This window comes from Eupeodes corollae, chromosome 1 (genome assembly GCF_945859685.1).
Source record: "Eupeodes corollae chromosome 1, idEupCoro1.1, whole genome shotgun sequence".
NCBI classification, from domain to species: domain Eukaryota; kingdom Metazoa; phylum Arthropoda; class Insecta; order Diptera; family Syrphidae; genus Eupeodes; species Eupeodes corollae.
This window is the reverse complement of record NC_079147.1, coordinates 815,985-840,305: the sequence shown is the minus strand read 5'-3', so window position 1 is coordinate 840,305 and position 24,321 is coordinate 815,985. Positions and strand designations below refer to the sequence as shown.

Below are 24,321 nucleotides of genomic sequence, written 5' to 3'. Positions count from 1 at the left end.
ACAGTGGTAAAAATCATATGAATAAATGTCCGTGTTTTAGATTATTTTTTTAATAAGCGCACACTTCAATGGATATTACTACCCTTATTATTATAAAGACACAGTGTGAGCACTAGGAAGTGTAGAGAGAGTTTGAAAGGAGAGGTGAACATTGTTTTTGAATTCCCGAATATTGAAATGGCTGGGAAAAACAGAGTGTCGTAAGGCATTCCACTTTCGCGAAGTACGGCTAAAGAACGAATCTCTGTACTTGACAGTATGACCGAACTTGGGCTCGAGGGTATACTGATGAGCATTCCTAGAAGCGCAAGTATTACGGTTGAACTGTATAAGGGGAGGAATGCAACTGGCTATTTGTATTGCGCATGTTTAAATAACGGTAAAAAAGCGTGAGACAAGAAACTTTACGACGATGTTCAAGCGACGTTAAAGATCCTATGATGGTGTTATCACCAATTAATTTAAATGCTCTATGTTCAATGCTGTCCAAGATGCTAACCCAGAAATGAGAGTTATACTCAAGCTTTGGACTTGTAAAGGTTTTTTAGATAACAGCCAGATCAGAGGGGGAGAAAAACTTCATTTACGCCCTAGAAAACCCAAACATCTTGCGGCATTTTTGGGAACATCGCGTATGTGATCGTTCCACAAAAGGTGGTTGGTGATACACATACCGAGAATATCTAGATTTCCAGTCTCCCCGATGCAAGTGCCATCTATGGATAATTGCAATGGGGGTATATCTCGCTTTAACGATACAAGACAGCATTTGGTTTTCGAAGCATTAAGTTCCACGCGGTTTTTAATCCCTATTGTGCTTTTTAAGTTGGATTTTAATGAGCTTATCATATTTTGTCGCTGCAGTTCCACATCAGAAGAAGCGGGATTTGAGTCTGAAAACAAATATGAAAAGATAAGAGTACTATCGTCAACGAAACAATGTATTGGTTTAGAAATTGCAGAGAGGAGATCATTAATAAAAATGAAAAAGAGTGTTGGAGATAAAACGGAGCCCTGGGGCTCACCAGTATTTATTTTGTGGTTTTCAGACTTGAATCCATCCAATACAACTTGTATTGGACGATTCGAAAGGTAATTACTAATCCAATGAAGGAGGGATTCGTGAAAACTGATAAGAGAACCTGATCCCAAACCCTATCAAATGCTTTTTAAATATCAAGTGCAATAATTTTACTTTCTCCAAAAACGATGTAAAGGTTTGTTCCACTGTTCGGTGAGATGAACCATAAGATCACCACTGGACTTATTGCTACGAAAGCCGAATTGTCGGTCATTAAGAAGCTTTCGATCTTCGAGATGTTTCTTAAGCTGATAACTAATCAGCGTTTCCATGACCTTGGCAAGAAGGGATGTAAGTCAAATCATTCGATAATTAGAGAGTGATAAAGATACGCCTTTCTTTGGAATAGGCTGCACAAATGCATTTTTCCATCCTCTCGGAACGAGACCAGAGGAGTAGGACAGATAAAACAGCTTACGCAGTGGTTTTGACAGCTTTGGAGAACACTTCAATTAATACTTCAGAACAATAGCGGGGATACCATCCGGACCAGCGGATTTATTTGTGTTAAAGTTCTTTAAGGATTTTTGCCACTGTACGAGTGCGAACAAAGTCAGGCGGAGTCATAACACTCACTGTCAGCGTTGAACTGCCTAACAAAGAGATTAGCTTTCTCTAAAGAACTAACAAATGGAGTGTCATTAAAAACGAGCGTAGGTAACGAAGACTAGGAAGAATTCCTCATGTTTTTTACAAATTACCATAAATTTTAGTGCCTTTGGGACATTGCAGTATTTTTGCCCTAATTTTAAGTCATGTTCAAATTTGGTCCGTCGAATATGGGCGTTGCAGGCCTTCCTGGCTTGCTTAAACTTGTTCCGGTTTTCCTCAGTTGGATTGGCTTTAAAACAACGGAAACTTCTTGACCCCAATAACTCCTTACAGCTCGCATCGATTTTTCCTTTAATGGGATTTTTCTTTAATGGCTTTAATTAACCGCATTGTAGCCTTAGAATATTTTCTATTTTTCATTGTGTTTCCTTTCTTTAAATTTCAATGAAACATAAAGTTTTTTTTTATGGAAAAATGTTAACTTCATATTCAATTTGAAATGGTTACAGAAGTGGTTAAGAAACACGCTGTATCACACAATCAGCGACTGCAAAGTCATACTAACTCTGAAATGGAGACCGTATTAAATGTACGAGACAATGTTCGGAGATTAAGAAGAACCAAGCCTCATGAGCTGATGGGCTAAAAGCTACGGGAAAATGTTATAACCTTAAACTTCCCCCAATGCGATTTTAAAAATTAAGAAATAAAAATCATTTGTCGATCTTTCATAGATTGGTCCTGATTCACCGGTGGTTTTAGTGCGGTAAGAGTCCCACACTACTCGGTACCGATTCTTACCGAGTGTCTTTTGAAGATTTCCATCGGATATAAAAAAAAAAAAAAAATATTCAATTTAAAGCATGTATTCAATTCAACTTTAAAACATTCTTAAATGTCTAAGTGAATTCATGGTCATTTGCTTTTGCTGATGTATATTCCTGGTTCGTCGTTTTCACAATTCCTCCCACTGTGACATTATGTACCTACGTAGCTATCGATTTATGAATTGTGACCAAAAACCACGAAAAACCAATCAATCTAACAAACCAGGAAAAATGAATCAACTTGTTACTATGCGTTAAAAATTACACCTCATTATTTATCGACCTCAAGGATCATAATAAATGATTTGTTAACATTAATTGTATATACTGTGCAGAGTGTCGTTCGAAAGTTAATGATATTTGTTTGAACTACACAAAACCCTAATTGATTAACGAACTTATATTATGCAAAATGCCAAAGTGATATAAACAAAAATAATGGTCATATCTATCAATTTTAAGCTTTTAAATAAAAATATGTGAATATGGGTTTTGCTCGGTTTGAAATTAGTATTTTCGGAAATTTGTTTTATTTAAGGGGACAGTTAAACTAAAATGTAGACGTTTTTAAAATATTGTGTTGATGTTAAATAATGCTACATATCATCTATGTGGAATTATTGTAGGTGTCAAGATGTTGGATTTACAAAATTTGTTTTAATGTAGGTTTTCCATTATTTCAATGTAACTTAGATTTTTTCAAAATGTCATGTTGTGTAACTTTATGATACAAACAAAAATGATAAAAATACTTACTAGAACTGGAGCAGGCCTAATCCTGAACAGCTGCGTGACGTTTGAAAGTGAGGGAATGAAATGATTTTTTTTTAATTTAAATTGTATTATGTTATGTAAAAAATCATTTGTTTAATTCTCAAGACATCACTAAAATAAAATGAAATGCAATAAAGCATAAAACCAAAATTCGTGTCATGCCTTTACATTTTAAAAAAATACATGAAAATAATTTGAAAACTAAAACTTTCATTCTAAAAAAAACAAGTGCGAAATATATTATTAAGAAATGAGTGAGCTTCCTAACATTCTCGTGCATCTATTAGAAATATGAAAATGGATACTCGGGATTTGTTTGGTGTATAGAAATATATTATGCTCTTTGAATGTTTTAAAAAGATATCAGTTAACTAAATGAAATATCATAGCTTAGATTTTAATTTTCACAATTGTATGTTTTGTTCAATTAAGAGTTTATCTTTTAAAAGAAACATTATAAACTCATTTGTATATCTTTTGTTTTGAATAGATTGTGCAGAAGGTAAGTCAAATTAGACATTTTTAAAAATCTCGATCCATTTTCGATATTTTGTTGGTGTCAGTAAGTGTAGTCCTTAGCAAATTTGCAACTTCAAAATTATGCTCCCATTTTGGCATAACTTGATTTGTGTCTTAAAATCTTAATAGCCAAAGAATATGTTAAATTTGTTACTGATATTTAAATCTCAGTCCTTAGTGTTGATAAGTGGAAATATCAAAAAAAAGTTTAAAGTCAAAACTAATAAAAAAATTATAATAATTTAATCAAATATTTAAAAAGCAGCAATTTGACATAAGATTTGCTTCTAAATAAAAGTTTGAAATTTTTAATGACAACTTTTAACGAAAAATATCACTGCTCCGCAACTTTTCCAGTCGTCAATTTCTAACTCTAAACAAGAGTATATGTAAGTATATATGCATGTATGTATGTTTTTATAGCCCACTTGGGTCTCTTAAATATAAATCCAATAACCCGGTAGTAAATTTTCTTCTAAGATGAATACTGTCGTAGCGAAGGTTTGAAGAAACGATTCTCAAAGGGTTTTCCTTTAGTAATACAGCTCCTTCTATTTAGCTTTCTTTATTTATATGGACATTTTTCAAGCCATCAGAGAGCATTAAATTTAATTTTTTTTTCACTTAAAATGGAAAATTATCATAATAACTGATAAGCCACAGTAAACTTAGAAAAACTTCAATTTTAAAAACTGCATATATTTCTTGCGATAAGAAGAAACAATTTGAATTAACAATATGTCTTTTCACAAAAACACATTTTTTCAAAATAGCTCAGGGAGTTCTAAAAGTAAAACAGTCTTTTTGTTTGTTATAAATTTATATGTAGAGCTTAACCATTTAAATTTTGTCTGTCGAAATATTTTTTCACAACTACATACTTAATTTGATTTATGCATTTCAACCTGCATTCCAGGTCCTCATAAATTTTAATACTTCGGCACTTTATAAAATGAAGCTGAAAAAACATAGTTTCATCCTGACTTTTTGTTCATATCACATCGTTTCCCATCTGTTGGTTCTACATCCATGAATAACAACGATGAATGAATAGTTGAAAAAGTTAGTATAGATATGCATTTTTATAATACATACAAAAACTAAAACTATAAATGTTGGCATAAACTAAATCTGCATTGTTATCTTTGGATTTTTTTTGATGTGGAATTATAATTCTCTTGCCATATATTAGCGATTCAATAAAAATAAAAATAGTTTCCATTGGAAAAAGCAAGTATAGAATATAAAAAAAGTTTGAATTTAAAACAAACAAAATATCCTTTTTGTTTATTGAATTTTAAACCATTTTTACACCTGTGCTTGTTGTCCTCAGGTTTTCAAACTAAACAAAATATAGTATTTGTTAAATCGACCAAACTCCTAAAAAACAGCAAGTAATTTTGCGCTTACACCATAAAGTTAATAATCTAAAACAAAAACATAGGAACAGTTTGTTGTAAGATGAATGACATATTTTTTAGATGGAAAATCAAAACAATTTTCATGGTCAAATGCGATAAAGTTAGAAACCACCCCAACAATGAAAAATTTCTTTTGTATTCCAACCATAAATGATGGCATTGAAAAGCTTTCAGCTCTAAGGCACGTTCCTAAAAGAAAACCTCCATAATGGATGTTATCACAATTGTTATAGCTTATGGCATATGTTCGTTCATAATATATACACTTATACCGTTTATGGCTGCCATTTTATTATGTTATATGGCACAGTATAGCATAAAGAAAATCGTTAGTTGGACGCTTGTCCGTATTTATTGAATGACTTAGACCCAGCTGTTGTAATTTAGAATCCAAATGTGTTTAATAAATTTGATTTGTATTGTTTTTTCCTGATTTCTGAAGTTTGAATTTTGAAAAGCTTAGTATCTAAGAGGTGTTGTTGTTTTACATACTTAAATCAGTATTTAAACTTAAAGAATATAACTATAAAAGTTGTCGCTGCCGTCAGAAAAGGCATTTAGGCTTTTTTTACACACAAAGCACGGTTTAGTTCCCACGTGTTGAATCGGTTATACTTTTTTCAGCGAGGGCGTTGATTTCAGACTCGACTTATTTTCCTTTGAATTAACTACAACAAGGGACGTCAGACGAATGAAAACATTGTTTTTTTTAGAAGCCTAGGAGGAGCACCGAGACCAATCATAGAATGCAGTCAAAAGTGACGGTATATGTAAAATAAAAATAAATAAGGTGGCACAACAGTCCGTTGAGAATCAAGGCCTAGTGACTTACAACTCTCAAAACATTCCTGTGTGCGAGTAATGTTATCAGGGATGGAAGGGACCTACAGTTTTAAGCCGATTCCGAACGGTTAATTTGAGAAAGCACTTTTCATGAAAAGAATTACTCTTGAAGGTTTTGTGCTTAGATGACACTATTAGGCTTCGAACCTAAGACTTCTTCCATAACAGTTCAACGCACTTACCACCACGCCACGGGTACTACACACCTACCCGTTTACGGTCTCCATATATGTATGCTTTACAAAGCCCGCTTTACCCAAAAAAGCAAACGTTTTAAAAATATCCTATACCTTACTTTTAAACTAAAAATTGAGTTTGCATTAGCCCTAATCGAGGACCTCCAAATATTTTTACCTTATAGTAATTGATATTTGTAGGTGAAAATTTGTAAATAAGGCTTTTGCGTAATTATAAATAAATCACCTAATAACTTAAAAACCCTTTGAATAAAATAAAAATTGACATTCGTGGATGCAGTCATTTATTATGTGCTCAAAAAATTCAACATTAATAAAAAATTTCTTTTATTTATATGTATATAATTATTTATATACATACATACATCCCTAACAAAAATTAAAAAAAAAAAACTTAATTTCAAGCACGTTTTATTAATAAAAGAAATAAAACACAAAACTGGTATTCCAAAGGAAAAAAAAATATCAATCAATAATTTACGTGCTTAATTATTTATACATACAGGTATGTATATTGTATATTTGTGGTATGGTAGGTAAGTAAAAATGCAATTAAATAAAAAATATTTAACAAAAAAATAAATAAATTCAATTTCGATACACATTCAATTCAAAGCATGTTTGCGAAACACTTACCTCACAAGGTGGCGGAGCACTCCGGTACGAAGGAACTATTTTAAAGGTAACAGAACCACGAGCTTCGCGCTGTAATGAAAAAGCAAAATAAAGAAGAGTTTTATATTTATATTTAATTTCTGTATGCGTACAAAATAAATATTTAATACAAAAAAGAAACAAAAACCCCAACCCCAACAATTTTAAGAATATTGTTTTTGATATTGAAGAAGGATACTTCGATTTAAGCAAAGAAGGCAGCATAAAATAAAGAAAAATAAACTGAGGATAATAAAAAGCCTGCACAGATTTAAGCACCTCGGGCATCCATAAAAAGCAAAATTTTGGTTTATATTTTTAACTAATACCTCACAATTAATATGGAGGAACATTTTGCCAGAGGGAATAATCCCGAAAGGAAATAAGAATAAAAAAGACAAAGTAACACGATAACTCCGTGTCATTGTGAACTTTATTTTATTGATTAATAAAGTCCAGGGTCGGGTTGAGGAAATTTGTATTTGTTGAGGAACTTTTCGAAGACAAATACATTTAAAATAAATTTTGTCATGAAAAGTGTCTTTCACTAGTGCGGTTTCTACAAATAAAAATAAGTGAAGTCCTGCAGTAAAATTGGTATATTTGTCTGAATACAAGAGTTCCACATTCTTGTTGTGCGTTTGCAAACAGGAATCTATGTCCTTGATAGTAGTTAATATCAGAGTGGTTACTATGCTGAAAATGTTTAATAGGAGGAATACATCTCACTATTTAACGTAGCAACCTTGGAAAAGGTAGCGAGTTGATTTACTTTACTTTCATATGGAACGATACTGTTTAAATTTAAATTCAAAGAGCTTAACATATTCGGAGATTGCACTTTGAAATTTAATATGGAAGTGATTTAGGAACGAATTATACAAAGAAAAGGCTGTTTTTAAGGCATGATACACGTATCTTTTATTAAAATATAAAATAGTTTCTATGAACATAAAACTTGAAACTGTCGAAAACAACTTAGAACTTAAACGGTAAGATAATAATTACTAACTAGCCGAATAATCTATTAAAGTTATTTTCTCTGTTTTACAAAGAATATGAAATGAATTTTCACTAATCATTATTCTGCTATTCATTCGAAGTGAATCTCTTTGTTTGAGGATTTCCTTATTTCACTGCTTACAATTGGAATAAAAAGTCAAATACTGCCCATTTCCAAAAATTACACAAATTATTCTGTTTAGGTGGATTAATTAAACTTAATTTTTTTGTAAATCAAAACAATTTATCCAACATTCTCAAGATTTTTACACGAACAGCTGTTTATTTGGTAGTACTCGTGACATATTGGTTAGTGCGATTGACTGTCATGGGTGCCTATGCCACCTAAAGTTTTTTCACGGGTACTGCCTCTTGCGAGGAATTCACAAATTCTCCAAGAGTAATTCTTGTCATGAAAAGTGCTTTTTTAAATTTGCCGTTCGGATTTGGCTTAAAACTATAGGTCCCCTCCATCCCTAACAACAGTACTCGCACACAGGAATGGTTGAGAGTTGTAAGTCACTAGACCTTAGTTCTCAAACGAACTGTTGCGCCACCCAATTTATTTATTTTTAGCTGTTTATTTAAATGTCAAAACGGTTTGGGATAATGTAGTTCACCTGATGAATAGCAGAATGAAAAGGAAGTGTGAAAGAAAATCCAATCTGTGAATCGAATATACGATCCACGTGAATAGCAGAATAGGGCTGTAAGTAATAATTAATATTTATTATAGTGTTCATAAGGTGAAGAAATGTCTTTATTTTAGTTTTTTTTTGAAAGGTACACAGGTGAGTTAAGATCGATAAGTAATATACATAGGTTGAGGTTATCAGAACACATTTATAAATAAAGTCATTTCTTTTCTATTCTATTGAAATGTATGCAAGCAAAGGATCAAATAAAAGTTACTAACGTTGCATATGTTACCTTTAGTATTTTGAGTTTATAATAAGATCAACCATTTTTTAACTATGAGTGTTCGGTTTGATCTTCTTGAAATCTAACATCGAATATGAACTAAATAAATATATAAATGAGGTTAACACTTGTGTTTTAAAAAAAAATCGATACAGTTTTTGAGTTCTAAAACAAATAAACACTACAGAATTTAAAAAAAAAAACATATCAAGCTTTCGCAGCTGCCCCATGAAATCATTTATATCTAATGGAAGCATTGGATAATATTAAAATGTATACTGCTGCGACATAATATGTCACTTACAATGAAATGACAGAAAGGGATCGATATTTATGTATGTAATCGGAAACATTAAGCTTTTAAAACAAACCACTCTTATCAAATATCGCTTGCTAGACTATGGAAGTGGCTGATATGCATACTTCAAACTCAAACGTTTGATTCAACTAATGATAGCCAAATAAGTCATTTTAAAGTCTTTATGACTCTTCAATCCAAAATCCTTTCAAAAGTCTGTCAAATGTTTTCCAAACTGAATAAAGCCTACAAAACAAGAAAATGAAATTGCTAACTAAGAAAGCTATCATGTTCGTCTTGTTTAACTTCATTTATTCAACCACACTTAACTTATAGTATTTTTCACATGGCGTTTTCATACAGGCAATAAATAACTTACCACAAACAAAAGTTATGGCTTAATATGAATGCCTGCTACAAAGATCGGCTAGCCGATATGATTTTCATTCCAATAAATCAATGCGCATATAAATTGTAGCACATTAATTGAACCTAAATCGTACATCAGTACACAAAAATTAATGGTACATTGTTTAAAATTTTGTATCTAAATTAATCAAGAAGATTGCAACAATAAATCGTATAATATATGATTTTGAATTTTATTTGAAAGTAAATTATTATAAAATCAGAGAATTTTTTATATGGCAGGCATGTTCTCCTTTCATTCTAACGTGAGAATAGGGCAATTGGATATTTATGTAATTTGTATTAAATTTGCGGTAATAAGGAAATTATACGAATTTCAATTTCCATTTTTTTAATTCATAGTAAATGGTTCCAATTAGATTTTTTTGAAATCTGCAATAATGACAAAACAATCTGTAATTTAGATCTCTACTAATATATCTACGCCCATATCAGTTTCTTCGCAAATACTTTTGCGGTAAAACTAAATTTAAATGAGTTTTAAACAAAATTTTAAATCTGCCAAATACACTAACATCAACTTGCAGACCTTTAATTTTTGGATGTAAAATTTGTTACGAGGTATTTTATTATGTTGTTGACCATTACTCGTGTTTTTTTGGAAAATCTATCAATAGTATAGTTGGATTTTACACGAATAACAAAAACAATATCCGTATTAAAATCCGATAAAAGTTTGAGAAGAATCTTACTACGGATGGAGTTTTGACATTTATACGATTTCGTTCTCAAATGTTGGTACGATTGATATTGCATTTGTATCTCGATGGCTGTGTTCGTTGAGTAGTTGTGCATTTGGAATCATGTGTTTTTCATTGGGGAAACAAATAATTTGTTACTGTTGATATTATTTAGTTTTGATAATGGAAATGGACTAACTGAGTTTATTTTGCAAGATAAAACAATAGAAAAGATAATTAAGTTTTCTTTGTTTCCACCAAAGGTTTATCTCAGTTTAGATTAAATAAATCTTCATGGAGTTTCCACCGCACAGGAAGATTTAAAAATGATTAAGTTTGACAGAACTTTCTAAAATGCAAATGGTGTTTCGATGTTCCTTATAAAGTGCAAGTGAGATAGTTTGATTCGTGTTGAACAATGAAGTAGTGAATAGTTTAAGAATATGCGACACCACATTTTAATATAGTAGTCTACGAACAAACCCCCTCCTTGAAGAAATTGTTAAATTACCTTTTTTAATAGAGTCTCAATTTCCAAATGTTTTCTTAACATTTCTTTTTTAAAATTGTCCATTTTATTAGTTTTAGTTAGTTTTAACTTTTGATTTTCACAAACTTTCTTCTATTTGTGTGTGTGTTTTTTTTTATTATTATTCTGACAGATCTTCTTTCAGTTGTAACAATTTTTAAATAAAAAATCTGGCTACTGCCGATGCGTTTTCTTGGTAATTTTCTACTATACTATTTATAGAATGCCGAAAAACGGTATTTTTGTTTTAAATCACATTTAACTACTACATTTAATTTCATGTAGTTTTGTAATGTAATCCCTGGATATAAAGTAGGAAATGAATTTTCTTAATATGAGTTGTTTCACTACTCTATTAAGCAAAAATCAAACTCTAAGGAAGAAAAATGAAATGTTTTTTTATGAAACAGAAAACTACTGCTAATTAGGGAATCCACAAAGTAGTATTAATTGTATGGAAAGTGAGTGATTAATAGAAAACTGCAGTAAAAATTGAGTTCCGCGGACTCCATTATTAGTATGATGGTTTTTCTTTATCTATTGGCTGAACATTTGAAAACTCCACACAATGTTATGAATTCTAATTTTTCTACATTACAACGAACCTTGAGGATTTGTAAAAGCTGTCGCTTTGGAACGGCCAACCCATAGCGTGCTTTATCCTAAACATAAGATAAATTGTATATATTTTATTTATAGTAATCGTTTTAATTGTCTAGTAAAAATGTCTGAAAAATTATAATGTAAATATTAATCATGTGTTATATACATTATATGAAACAACAATACTTAAGAAAGTTGAGTGCAGCTACTACAACATTGTCAATGTATCTTTTCACTCAATGTTACACCGGAGGTGTCATGGAACATTTCCATACATATTTCAGATATTAAGATATCGACATAAAAAGTAAACGCCGCGCCATAATTGCATTGATCAAATTTCATTTCTAATATGATAAAAATGCAGCGACCACAAATTGTTGGTTATTGTCGACTTAATCTACCCAAGCACACAATACTTGTAGGCACATTGATGTCATGACACATAAATAAACGCAACACACCAATGTTAAGACGTCTGCTCTATGCCTGTGGACCCTTAAATATTTATTGTTTGTTGTTATGTTCTTGAAATGTTAATGAAAAACTTAATTAAAAAAATTCCATAGGACGTAGAACTTCTGTATAAGACAAAACTGAAAAATAAATCGACACAGATGAACCCAAAAAAGTACGACGATGAAGTTTCTCGATTGAAAACTCTAAAACAAAATTATCTTGGTTTTATTCACATTCAAAACTAAATTTCAACTGCAAACTTTGCACTTTTTGCTGAGATATGTTTTTAATAGTCTTTGAAAAACTAATAAAACAACCAATAGAATAGGATAATTATACCTAGACACAAAAAACCTAAATGAATCCTATGCAAACAGTTCTAATATCAGTATATTAAACATGTCTCAGCAAAATGCCGGATGTCTGCTCTTTAAGCTTCTTTAAGGGCAAACGAAAGACCATCAAATAAAAACAACAATATTTATCAGACCAAGAATGTCTTTCTCTTACATGGAAACACATATAAATGAAAGGATTTTAAGTTAACCCTTTGCCTACTTCTAAAGCTGTAAGGATTAGACTTTTCTTCGTCATAGTACCTTTTCTCTATCGTTGAATAACTTTTAATATGGCCAAGTTCCAAAAGTTATACAAAAACTTGAAATTACAGCAAAAAGAAGTACATATTCGCAAAGTAAAGCACACATCTGCATGGATATCGTTTAATCGCCGCGACAAGTGTGATATGAAGCAGAACTTCACGTTTTATATCTAAGTACATAGGTTCAACATTTTTTATTTATATTTTTGTTATGACAAAAGTTTCGAGGGTGAGACAGTTTGACAGAAACATTGCTCGATGTGTGTATAATAACTTACCAGCATTCGTTGTAATTGACCAACGGATTGATGTTGCACTGGTTGGCCATTAATTTCCCGAATTTCATCGCCCACATGTAAAGTTGCCTGGCGATGTATCATACCGCCATGCATTATCCTAGCTACAATACAGCGTCCATCTTCGGTCATTTTCAAAGTTATACCCTGCAAGGAACCGGAAATCAAATTAAATGCATAGATTTGCATTGAGCAAAATAGTGAAAATGGAAGATTGAGAGGTAAGGGGAAAGAGTTTGAACTTACCATTGGCTCATCGGTGTTCTTCTGGAACTGCACCAAACGTACTCTAGTCACATGCTGCAGTTCGCCACTGTCAACATTATCGATGTCATCACCATTGATATAGGGCGCTAGTGGCGGGGGTGTTACCCGTAAAGCCTCCTCACCGTATACCTCTCTTGCGACAACGTCATGCGTGTGCAAAAGAGCCTGAAATCAGAAAAGACTTTCTGTTAGAAATTATATAATATCGATATTTTATTTAGTTAAGTTATTCATTCTAATTACATTTATTTTTTAAACTATATGCAGGAATATACAATATTATTTGATTTAAAACAACAACAGAAACAAAAATTAAATTTTATAATATTTTTAAAGTTAAAATTTTTCGTTTTCCTATTACGTGGCCTCGAAGGAGTCGTTCGGCGATTGTTCATTACATTTATATATAGCAAGTACGTGTCAAGTGCAAAGCACGTCACGCATTCAGGTTTAATAACTGTGGTTCACTTTCTAAGGACCTTGCTTCTCATAAATAATCCTTGATGAAATAAACAACATCAAGTTTAAAACCGTAATAAAGAACGTATAAAGTAAGTAGGGAAACGTTTTGTTCTGCTACAAAAAACAACTCATAAAAACGTAAGTATTCAAGTTTCAAAATTGTTCATCTAATTTGTTTCTTTGTTTCATTTAAGTTGAGTTAATCTTGATCCTGTTCGCATATTTTATGGTGATGTATTCATTCACCAATTGATTCAATGTTTGTGGTATTTCGGCGTCTAAATTCGTCCTCATCAAATAAGCAACTGACCATGAGTTTGAGTTGCTCCTGATGCGTTGGTCTCATGTCCTACCTTTTCGCAAATGTCCCAAAATTCCTAGATGTTGGCTTAGTTTAATCATTACAGAGACGTTTATCCTGTCCAACAAAGCAGTATTTCGACTTATTTTTCGTAATTGTGCATTAAAGTTTAAAGATTCTACATTTCAATGCTACTATGTCACTTAAACTCTTTGTGTTTGGTGACTTGGCTTAGAAAAGCAACTACAGAAGGGTACCATCTCTTGGTTTGAGTATAGAAGAATATCCAATGAAGGTGCACCTGCAACAAATTAAGTTAGCATGATTAAAGTACGCGACTTTAGTTGCTTTGTTTAGTCGGTTTCCTTCTAAGCATTGTCTTTGCCGTCAAAAAGTTTTACTACATGAGATAGAGAGAAAACTCCTCCCGCTCCGTCTTTGAAGGTAACAATATATAATCAAGCAACTCGTTCTCTATCTTGTACATTTAGCAATGAAATCCTTGTGTGAGAAGACAATGTTTCATAGGTAACACGAACATAATCCTCTTTATCTTTTGCAAAAGTCCAATTTCACAGGATCAAAAACTCAAAATGGTCTTGAATAGGTACATTTTCAACGAATTCCAGTCCTTGCCCACACATTAAATTTTTCGGAAAGGTTTATTTTTAGCATCTAACAGCAATGCAGTCCTTGGAATTTTGCACTTGAATGTTTTTAACTGCCACATTGAGAACTAGAAATTATTTATTTTTTCCTTAATCTTGAAATAGTTGTTCATATAGAATTTTTTTTTCATGTAGGTGGTGATGATTTTTGTGTGCGCACAATTTAATTCCAAACAATGGAAAAAGAACTTTAATGCTTAAAGCGTCTTTTTTATTAAATTGAAGACTTATTTGTTTTTTATTTTAAATCGGTTAATTGAGTGGAAACTCCCAGATTTGTTTTTTCTAAAATTCGTCCTTCCAATGTTTGGCAAATGCTACGGAATGTGTTTGGCTTTTTGCCAGATGAGCTTTAATTCTACGTCACACGGTTTGGTTCCGGTAGTAAGGATAAACTGAAGCATGAAATTGCAGCTGTCATTCTTCTATTTCCGTTCCAATTTTCTTTACTATTTAAAACCAAGCGAAATATATAATTGATTTAGTTGTAGTTCTTCTTTTTCACAATGCTTATGATAACCTATTTACTACTACTACTAAATATTTGAAATAGACCTGAATTGAATAGACAACATAACGTTAAGTAATCCTCAAAACAGTTTGTTAATCCAGAAACTGACTATTAATCCTCGAATCTAACATTCAGATCAAAGAAAAAACTTTCAATTGTTATCGATAAACTTTTTGTTGAAATCCAAAGAAATAGATTGTTCATGGATTTGATTTTGAAATTCTATTTCTTATTGTTCGGATTACTCGGTTTATTTATAACCACTTTCTCTTAATTTATCGCAACAGAAATTAACTGAAGCAAAGATAGCTCGTTAATCATTAAGGCTGCCACAGACTTTTAGAAGTACATAGATGATGATGGGGGTTTTTGGGTTTCCATTAGTATCTGAGAAACCGAAACAACAAAGTAATGAAAATAATTACTCAGCTAATTGTTTACAATTTTTCTTTTGCATTCGGCATAATTCTAAAGATCATCATCGAAGTTGGAAAAAAATCCAATTAAATGTTTCGCACTCCAAATTAAGTTTTGTTTCAGTTTTTGTATTTATTTGGAATTGAAATAGTCATTTGAAAATGGTTTTTATTTGCAAGTGTTGCCAGGGGAGAAGAAGCTCAAAAAATTGAAACAGGTGGTGTCCTGCAAAATAATATGTATCTTCAACTGGTTACACCGATATAAATAAAAATGAACATAATGTATATAATGCGTATAATGCTCAGAATTCAATTTTGTTGAGGACGCCATCTTATATACCAACACAAAAAATGGATCTTCAACAAGCTTGAGTTTCTTAACATCTTGGTTGAAGATAAATCGGGATAAAAAGCCAAAAACATTGGAATCAAATCCATTTATTAATCGAAGCACCATGAACCTAAAACAATTTACCGTCATGGAAAAAACACTCATGCATAAGCCAATCATGCTTAAGTTCTGGACTGCATATTTCACAATTTTTCAAGACCTACTCTGGACTCTGGACCTAACACCATGTTTGTGCGTACGAAAATAAATACCTATGCGTTCCAGTAGCATAGTGTAGCGTTTTATATGAATCTACCGCCACCTTTATGGATTCCTGTGGCCCAGACCAATAGACTTTTCTTAACCGAATGCAGTTTTCAACTTGCTGTATGTCTTTAAAATTAGCTATGATAGTGATTTTATGTATTGTGTGCCGTAAACAAATTAAAAAGATATTATGTAACAATGGCTCTTTAGCGAAATAAGCTTTTGAAGCAAGCAATTTTCCAAGAATATTGCATTGTTTAACTCAATTGCAAATTTAATTTATTATAATAATTCCAATTAACGAATTTGGTTAAAACGCAACTCACTGATATATAAATCATGAGAGTAATATTTGTTAGGCAGTTTATTAATAATATTTATATTCGTTTTAGTATTATTATTTTGTGCTGAGTTTTGATAAATATTAAAACTTGGAGAGATTTTGTTTTAAAATGCATTCCTCCTTATTCTGTGCGCTGTGGTTATTTATTCTATTCGAATGTTTATTTTTTTTACTATGTAAAACATACCCAGTGGTAAATTCTTTATTTTAAATTTACTGAATTTAATTTTTCTTTTATTAAACAAATTTATTTCATTTTAATAGGAAGACACATCATTATCAATACAGGTGAAGAATGTTGAGCCTTTAGGTACGTTTGGGAGCCTACAGAAATCCAAAGATCGAAGTTACTCTGATGAAAACAATTTTAGGCGAAGAGGGCGAAAACGCCGTTCGGACTTCGGAGAAGAAGAAATTTCGGGGGAAAGAGGACCAGTAGAGGATATTGCAGCTATTAAACAAATTGTAGATCTTCTTCGAAGTGTTGGTCAGAGAGTAATTCCTATTGTGATGCAAGGTGCATCTGGTAAGTTTATCGCTATTAAAAAGGACGATTAATTTCTGTTATATAACTTTTTTTTATTCATATTCATATCATAGTGTTGAACAATCTGCTCTCAAACCTGGGAACATAGGACATGAATTTTTTTTATAAAAATGGAATTTAAAATTGTATGAGAAATAAAAACTAATTCATTGAACTTCAAGTTAATATTTATTGCCTACTTTAATTTATTTTTACTTTTTTGCACTTCTCGCGTTTATTAAGTATTATTTTTTTACATCTATAACATCTTTTCATATCATTGTCTAGAATGTTTCCTTTGAATCCTTCTAATAAGTACAAAGCGAGTGTCAACTATCAATTGAAAATTGATTACAATTTAAATTTCACCAATGAACTTCACTTTTGGTTGAATGGATACGTGAATAAACAATACTGTCGTATTTCGAATGATGATAATTATCAAGTACGATTATGTGTTTGTTAAGACACTGACTGTTTGATGTACTTTATGGGTTGGTAAAATTGTTGGTCCGTACTTCTTAAAAAATCAAAGCTGGCCAGAATGTTACAGTCAATGGTGGGCCAATGGAAATAAAATGGGCTAAATTTCAATAATTTTCCTTATTTCTCTTTTGTAAAGTGTAATAAAGCCGATTTACAAATGTTGGCCTTATTACACAAAGTGTAATAAAGCAATATTGGTTTTATCACTTTCAAAAAAAACTTTCCATGTACTTAACCTCGCAATTGCTTCAAATCCTATAGTGTGCCCAAGCAGGGGGTTGCAGGGGGAGCTTGCCCCCTAACATACTCCACCGTAAAAGTTGGTATTGCCTGTCAAAATAGTTTGGCTTTATTTCAATTTTGTCAAAGTGCTATATGGCCAACTGCTGAAAATTGGCCTTATTTCACTTTTTTGAAGTGCAGTAAGGCCATTTTTTCTTACTTATTTCGTTTTGACTTCTTTTACGGCACCTTAATGGTGATGTGCAGCTGAAGAACATAGCTGGTGCCATAATAGATTTTTTGTTTAGTAATCGCACTGTTTCACGTAACAGATTTACACAAAGCTTTTATCGGGCTGTTAAAACGCAAAACTTTGCGTTTACCAGCTACCAACTTATAGTTGACACTCGGGAAATTCCTTAAGGTCAAGCTTCAGTGGGACTCGAAAGCATTTTGCAGGTCAGGTAAGGTTGCAAAATCATTAGCATTTGAAGCAAGAACACACTTAATATTTGTTTTAAGCATACAAAACGAACATATTTTTTTAAGAAGGTTGTGTTCTATTTTTAAAACAATCTATTTGAATGATTCTTCCGACTTGTCATTAGGTGCCTCGTTCCATAAGAGAGGCCTTCTTTAGAGCACATCACTTTGATAAAATCAATAAGAAAACTAAATCTTAATGACAAGAAAAATACAATTAAATTCTTAAGTGATCTTAAGGTTCATCTGTGCATCATTGACAAAGCACCCTGCATAATTGATGTCTATTGATTTTTTAAACTCTGAATCACAATGCACAATTGCATATATACCGTTTAAATTAATTGCAAAAAAAAAAAAAACATACCTATAAAATTGAAACTGGCCTAAGATTAATTGCACGTATTATTTTCAAGGAAATGCTTAATAATGAAAAAAAAAAAACAAATTCAAAAGGTCTATCAGATAAGTTCTAGAAATCGAACTTGAAAATGAATTTCGATCTATTAAAAAACACATCTCCAAATCATTCAAGTCAAGTTAAAATATAATCGACTTTTGAAACATATTTTTGTACTCAATTATAAAATAGTGCATATTAGTAGTTGTATTTTTTTATTAACGATCTAATTAAATCAAAAATCTACCCTAAATAACATAACCGCGACACATAATTTAAGTTGAGAACTTTTCGAGTGAAAAATCCATGTGACATTTTTGTTAACATATGAGTACTCGCGTTCTGTAGAAAGGTTTTGGATGTTATTTTTCTTTTAATTTTAAAATTTGTGAGCCATTCTATGTGTGGAGTGAGGGAAAAAAGACGCAACCATATGCCTCCAACACTACGAGTCTATATAGCGCTCTCCTTTGTTCTCCCGCAACGTGTACAGTGCACAGTACACTTTGAGAATTAAGTAGAACATTTATCCTGATGATGACGAGCAACTCAAATCAAAAGCTGAATATTTTAGTCATTCACCAAAAGCTATCTCCACATCAAGTGTGTTTTATTTAACATAATTATTAAGCTGGAAAACTCACAATATTTCGCTATATTATTATGTACCTCACCTCCATACCGGCAACAGACATCATATCACGAAAACGATGAATATGCCAACACGCTAGAGCGCAGATTTATATCATACACAAATTAAACATGTATGCAAGCACTATCATCATCATCAAGGACTAAAAAGTCCTTCCTCTCGCATTACTTTGGAGTTATGCTAGGGAATGTCATATAGTTGGTGGGGGTGGTTTATAATAACCTTGTTAACATGGAGCCTTTATAAGCCCACGGATATTTATAAGCAAACACATGAAAAGAAAAATTTCCACTTCCAAAAATTATATTTGTAATAACACTTGCAGGTGTGGATTTGTTGAAAAAAGGTTTTTTGGTACTTCGTTCTTATTTCATGGAATATTAAGTTTATGATATTAAAGCTGTGTAAAAGTTGTTTTTCTTGCATTAAGTAGTTTGGAATATTTTTCAATATAAGATAATTAGGGACTAATTTATTGAAAGACTGTAAACACATAATTCTGCCACTTTAGCTTAGTGTAATGTGTTGAACAAAAAATGAAGACAAATGTGTTAAAAGGTTTATGAAATAAAAAAAATGCGTACACACCCTTGGTTAAAAATTCCAGCAATATTCTTATGTGATTTTACACTTTGAAAATTATGGCAATTTTAACAGCACTAAAAATGTACATTACTGTTATATATCGTTTTGTTTACATGTTAATTTTAATATCTTCTAGATATATCAATGTCCTCGTTGATATAAAAATGCTATACTCAGTTAAATTTTGTATATGTATGATTTGCAGTGGACACACATTTCGGAAGACTCTATGACTCTACATCTAAATTTTGTTTTCAGTGGATTTTCCTGATATTTTAAACGTTATTTTGCTTTTCGGAAAAAAATGTATTAACATTTTTCAAGCAGTTTTCACCAAACCAAATTTGTTATATTAATTTAGGTAGTCGAACTTAAACTTAAAATTGATGGCATCAATTTTATATTTAAAATTTATAAAAAAAACATCTTTTTAGCAGCATTGCATTTAACAAAAATACGCGTTCAATGGTTTTATTGTTATATTTAATGTATACTCCGCAAAAATTCTCAAAACTGCCGAACAGTTGAATGAATAAGCATTTAAAAGCAAGTGAGTGAACAGAAATAAACATTATGGAATCATTTATTGCAGGTAGGTATAAAAGGTGTAGAATTAAAATTTGTGAAAGTTAAGAAGATTTCTAATACCTTTTTTTAAATTCGCTCATTAAGAGTTTACCTTAATTACTTTCAACGAGTGCACATTCTTATCATTCTTAGAAAAAATAGACACATTTTTCCAAACACTAACTGAGTAACTCTTTTCTGCCTTTCACAGTTCTTAATTTCTTAAGTCGAAATGAGTTCCACTCGAGCTCCAATGGTCAATTAAGACCAAAAGGGAGTACCCTATTATAATATCTATAAATTAAACGGGATCTAAAAGTTTGTTGAACATCTTATTAGTAGCACAATAGTACAAGTCTATGACTATAGGATAATGTCGGGAACGAGGGTTTGTAAAGTTGTCGAGTAGACCATTAAATACATGGAAAGTACATCCTATATGGAGATGGGTAGTATGAAAAAGCTGCCAACTAATCTTTTTTCGAAGGTAATGTTTTTATTGACTTTGTAAATCATTTTTTCGTGACAAAAAACATAAATGAAAGATTCTTACAATTTACTCACTCTAAAATTGTATTGGAGTTAATTAAAGGGTGTGATGGTTATTAATTGACATATCCCCAATGCAAAGGTAATTCTTGCCATGAAAAGTTTTGTTCAAAAAAAAATAGTCCGGATAATATTAATTACACTCTGGTAACAAGCTACAGAGCCACCAAATGTATTTAATTTTGTTTTGTAATGTACGGATTTGAAGGCTAATTTTATGTTTATATGACATTTTGAACGCTTCCTGTTTTTCAAATTTCGAGCTTAATTCTAGTAAATTTTAAAGGAATTTAGTTTAGCAATCGAAAACTGTAAGGACGTTTCCAATTGTAAAAAACTTCTGCAATAATTGTACGATAGTCTGTCCGACCGACAGTGCGACAGCAAGCGGAAACTACCAAGCAAGTTCTATCGCGACAGTACTTTCATAATTTCTTGCGAGTATTTACAAGTGCAATTATTTGATAATTTAAACACTTTTGCATCGACTCGCGACAGTTCTTGCAGCGCCAGCGTACGAAACAGTTTCGTATATCTCGCGCAAGTGGCTGGTTGACGTCTTTGCTTTATACAAAATGAGTAAAATAGATGCTAAGAATCGCAGAGTCAACAGGAGTTTTTCCTTCGGTGATATTGACTCACGGAACCGAGTGTCTTGTTTTTTAGATAGATTTTTTTTTAATAATAAAATTAGATTTTTTTTAATAATAAAATAATCATCGCATCCGTAATAAATTGCGATAGTATGATGCCCGAGCTTCTTGCAAGACGTTTATTGCAAAAGAAATTGCAAGAATTCACATGACAATGCAAACGCGACGGCAAGAAACTTCTGCAAGACTTCCGCGAGTTGACTTGCAAAACAGGGCCTAAGACAATCAAGGATTTCTAACTATATTCAATTTTAAATTATGGGAACTGGGAATTGGTTCAAATCGAGGGATTTATTAAGTTTCTAGAACAAAACACAAAATATGTGTTTAATACAACAATTTAAAGTCAGTTAGCTCAAAACAATATTTTTTAGTTATATTTAGTGCGTTAAATTGGTATTAATAATATAGGTTTGTATCTTCATTTACGAGTATTATTTTGATTTTATTTATTTTGACAAAGGATTTTTTTTGAACATAAAATAAGAACCAGAAATATTTTCGAGTGGTAATATTTTGTGTCACGTATTTTTTTTTAAATATTGTAATAAAAACACATTTAAACCTTTTTTACTAAATGGCATTGATTATTATTTAACAGTTTAAAAATTGCTTGCACACAAAAAAGGAATATATTAAATTATTGTACACCCCCAGATTATAAGACTCAATTGTTTCAGAAACAAAAAATTAATGTGCAGTTGCTGGTACCTAATATTATTTTCTATCTTACAAATTTTATTATTAGGGAGCATTATTATTTGCCGCACTTTTTGTTTTTATTACAACGAAGACATTACGAAGGAGAAACTCAAGAGCCATTAAATTCGCAGCAATCATGGACAAAGAAGAAACATCCTTGGATCTTACCACAAACAACGGTAGGTATATTGTTCGTTTCATTTGTTCAACATAAACCAAGAACTTTCTAAAAGGATATAAACACCCAAAGAAATATGTACATAGCGAGATAGAGACTGAGTTGGGTAAAAATATGGTCGCTAAATGAGCTTTCATGGCAAATTGTATAAAAATAATATTTGTTCCTTGTATTTTCTTTTATGAACGGCCACACTGGAATATATTTTATAGAGTATATAGGGAAGGCACCAATAAGGCTTAATATAATGCCGTAGCACTTGGTTTGAGTTCCAGTCCAGGTTCAGGTAGATACATAAGGAGCGACATGCATCAGGAAAAACTATATAAGACTTTTGTTCTTGTGCCATCACCTGCTGAAAACTTAGCTGTCTTCAACCTACATTATTAACGTTGTTATTTATGCTGCATTCAATCTTGCGTATACAAGTTTAATGAGATGACTGCGCTGCCTCTTCTTTTAAAACTCGCACTCTCATTTAAGCTCTAAATAAAAACAAATACTGCGAACATATTTTTTTTTTAGAAGTAAAGGAACTGACAGTGTCGAATTTGGGAAACTTAGTGTGCTACAGGCGAAATTTTCACAGGGCGCAACAAAATATCAAAGCTTTACTTTGTTGAAAATTAAAGGCCGTTTCTTACATTTACATGCAAACAAACATATCCTTTCACCCCATAGGTATAGATAAAATAAATAAAAACAGAAGTAATTCTTAATACGATAGACTTGAAACAATCAAGTCATCCCCATCCAACCCTGTGAATGATTCACTTCGTATTTAGCATGAAAACGTGCAAAAGTTTAACACAAAAGTTACAAAAAATCCAATTTCATCTCTTAGTTTAAAATTTTAACGAGCATAGCACCTGAAACATGCTCTGCACTGCACCAAGCAAATAGAAGCCAAGTAAAATATGCACACAAAAATTGTATGCCATAGATATTTTTGAATTTATTAGAAAAATCAATAGATGTTTTTTTATTTTCCAAAGTGGATTTCAATGGAGATAAAAGTTATAAGATAAAAAATCAACAACTATTTTTTTGAAGGTACATAGCAGAAGCACAATCGGTAGGTTGGCACCGACGACACCGAGATTCAATATTTACCATGCAGAAGGGAAGGTACACTAAACCAAGTGCTATAGAGAATATAAAAAAAGGAATTTGTTCAATTTTTGTATCCATTAAAAGGATGTGAGCATTAGAAAATAAAAATGAAAACATCACCTGGTGAATTTTTTGGACAAAAATTCTGTTGCTCAGGTAAGAAACATGAATACTTGCAATGAATTTCCTTGTCCAAATTAAAAGAGGAAAACAAAATTTAATGAATGAAAAACCTCTTGACAAAAAATAATTTTAAAAGAATATTTGATGAAACATCTACATAAACAACACGTTGCTAGAAACGATGCTTAAAATTTTAAATTTAATCAAGTAAATTCTCTAGACAGGGATCAATTTAAATAACACAGCACAGGGAGAAGAAGACGTAACTCTCTTATGAATAGTTTTTAGCTTTGCTTCAAGAATGGATTAAAAAAAGAAGTTAGGAACTTAAAAAGCTTTTGTTTGTTCCTAGAAATCGTTTTGAATAATTAATTTAAAATAATTTATTTGCTTAGAGAAGTAAACCATAATTTGGTTACAAAAAAAAAACAAAAAAAAGGCATCAACTGATGGTGGATCCATGTTTTAGCTGTAGTTGAACTTACTAGACGAAACATATTTAATATGAATCACACTGGTCAACAATTATCATAGGAAACGAACTTTGCCCGCTAATACTCACAATCATTACGAGTAAAAACCATAAGTTGATAGTTCATATAGGATAAAAAACGAAGAAAATTTACGTACATATGAATATTTTTCATAGAATAGAAATATTTACAAAATTTATTGAAATACAAAAAAAAAAACAATTTTAATGGCCAGCTTCCATTGAAAGGCATTTACTGAATAGGTCCAAACTTAAGAATGAATTGAAATATCAACAGCGCATTTTAAAGAAGATAGTAGGTTCTTTTTTTATGATGTTGAGTTGTACGACTATT

General features: G+C 31.5%; 2 protein-coding genes across 9 annotated transcripts in view; one reads left to right on the top strand and one right to left on the bottom strand.

The window, feature by feature from the left end:
• Positions 1 to 24,321, bottom strand: part of LOC129943118 (peripheral plasma membrane protein CASK) — a 235,407-nt gene that overhangs the window by 24,319 nt on the left and 186,767 nt on the right. For 6 of the 8 annotated variants that reach the window (XM_056052359.1, XM_056052360.1, XM_056052361.1 and 3 more), the window contains 4 exons: positions 12,933 to 13,118; positions 12,669 to 12,833; positions 6,851 to 6,919; positions 3,217 to 3,246 (listed from right to left, as the gene is read on the bottom strand). In XM_056052359.1, coding sequence (XP_055908334.1) covers positions 3,217 to 3,246; positions 6,851 to 6,919; positions 12,669 to 12,833; positions 12,933 to 13,118 — 450 coding nt within the window. The remainder of the gene's footprint in view (positions 1 to 3,216; positions 3,247 to 6,850; positions 6,920 to 12,668; positions 12,834 to 12,932; positions 13,119 to 24,321) is intronic. The other 2 variants (XM_056052362.1, XM_056052366.1) reach the window with 1 other exon arrangement.
• On the top strand, positions 16,286 to 16,967 carry LOC129943119 (uncharacterized). The gene is made up of 3 exons (XM_056052367.1): positions 16,286 to 16,448; positions 16,520 to 16,781; positions 16,856 to 16,967. The coding sequence occupies exons 1-3, from the start codon at positions 16,365 to 16,367 to the stop codon at positions 16,888 to 16,890; spliced, it is 381 nt and encodes a 126-aa protein (XP_055908342.1). The 5' UTR covers positions 16,286 to 16,364; the 3' UTR covers positions 16,891 to 16,967.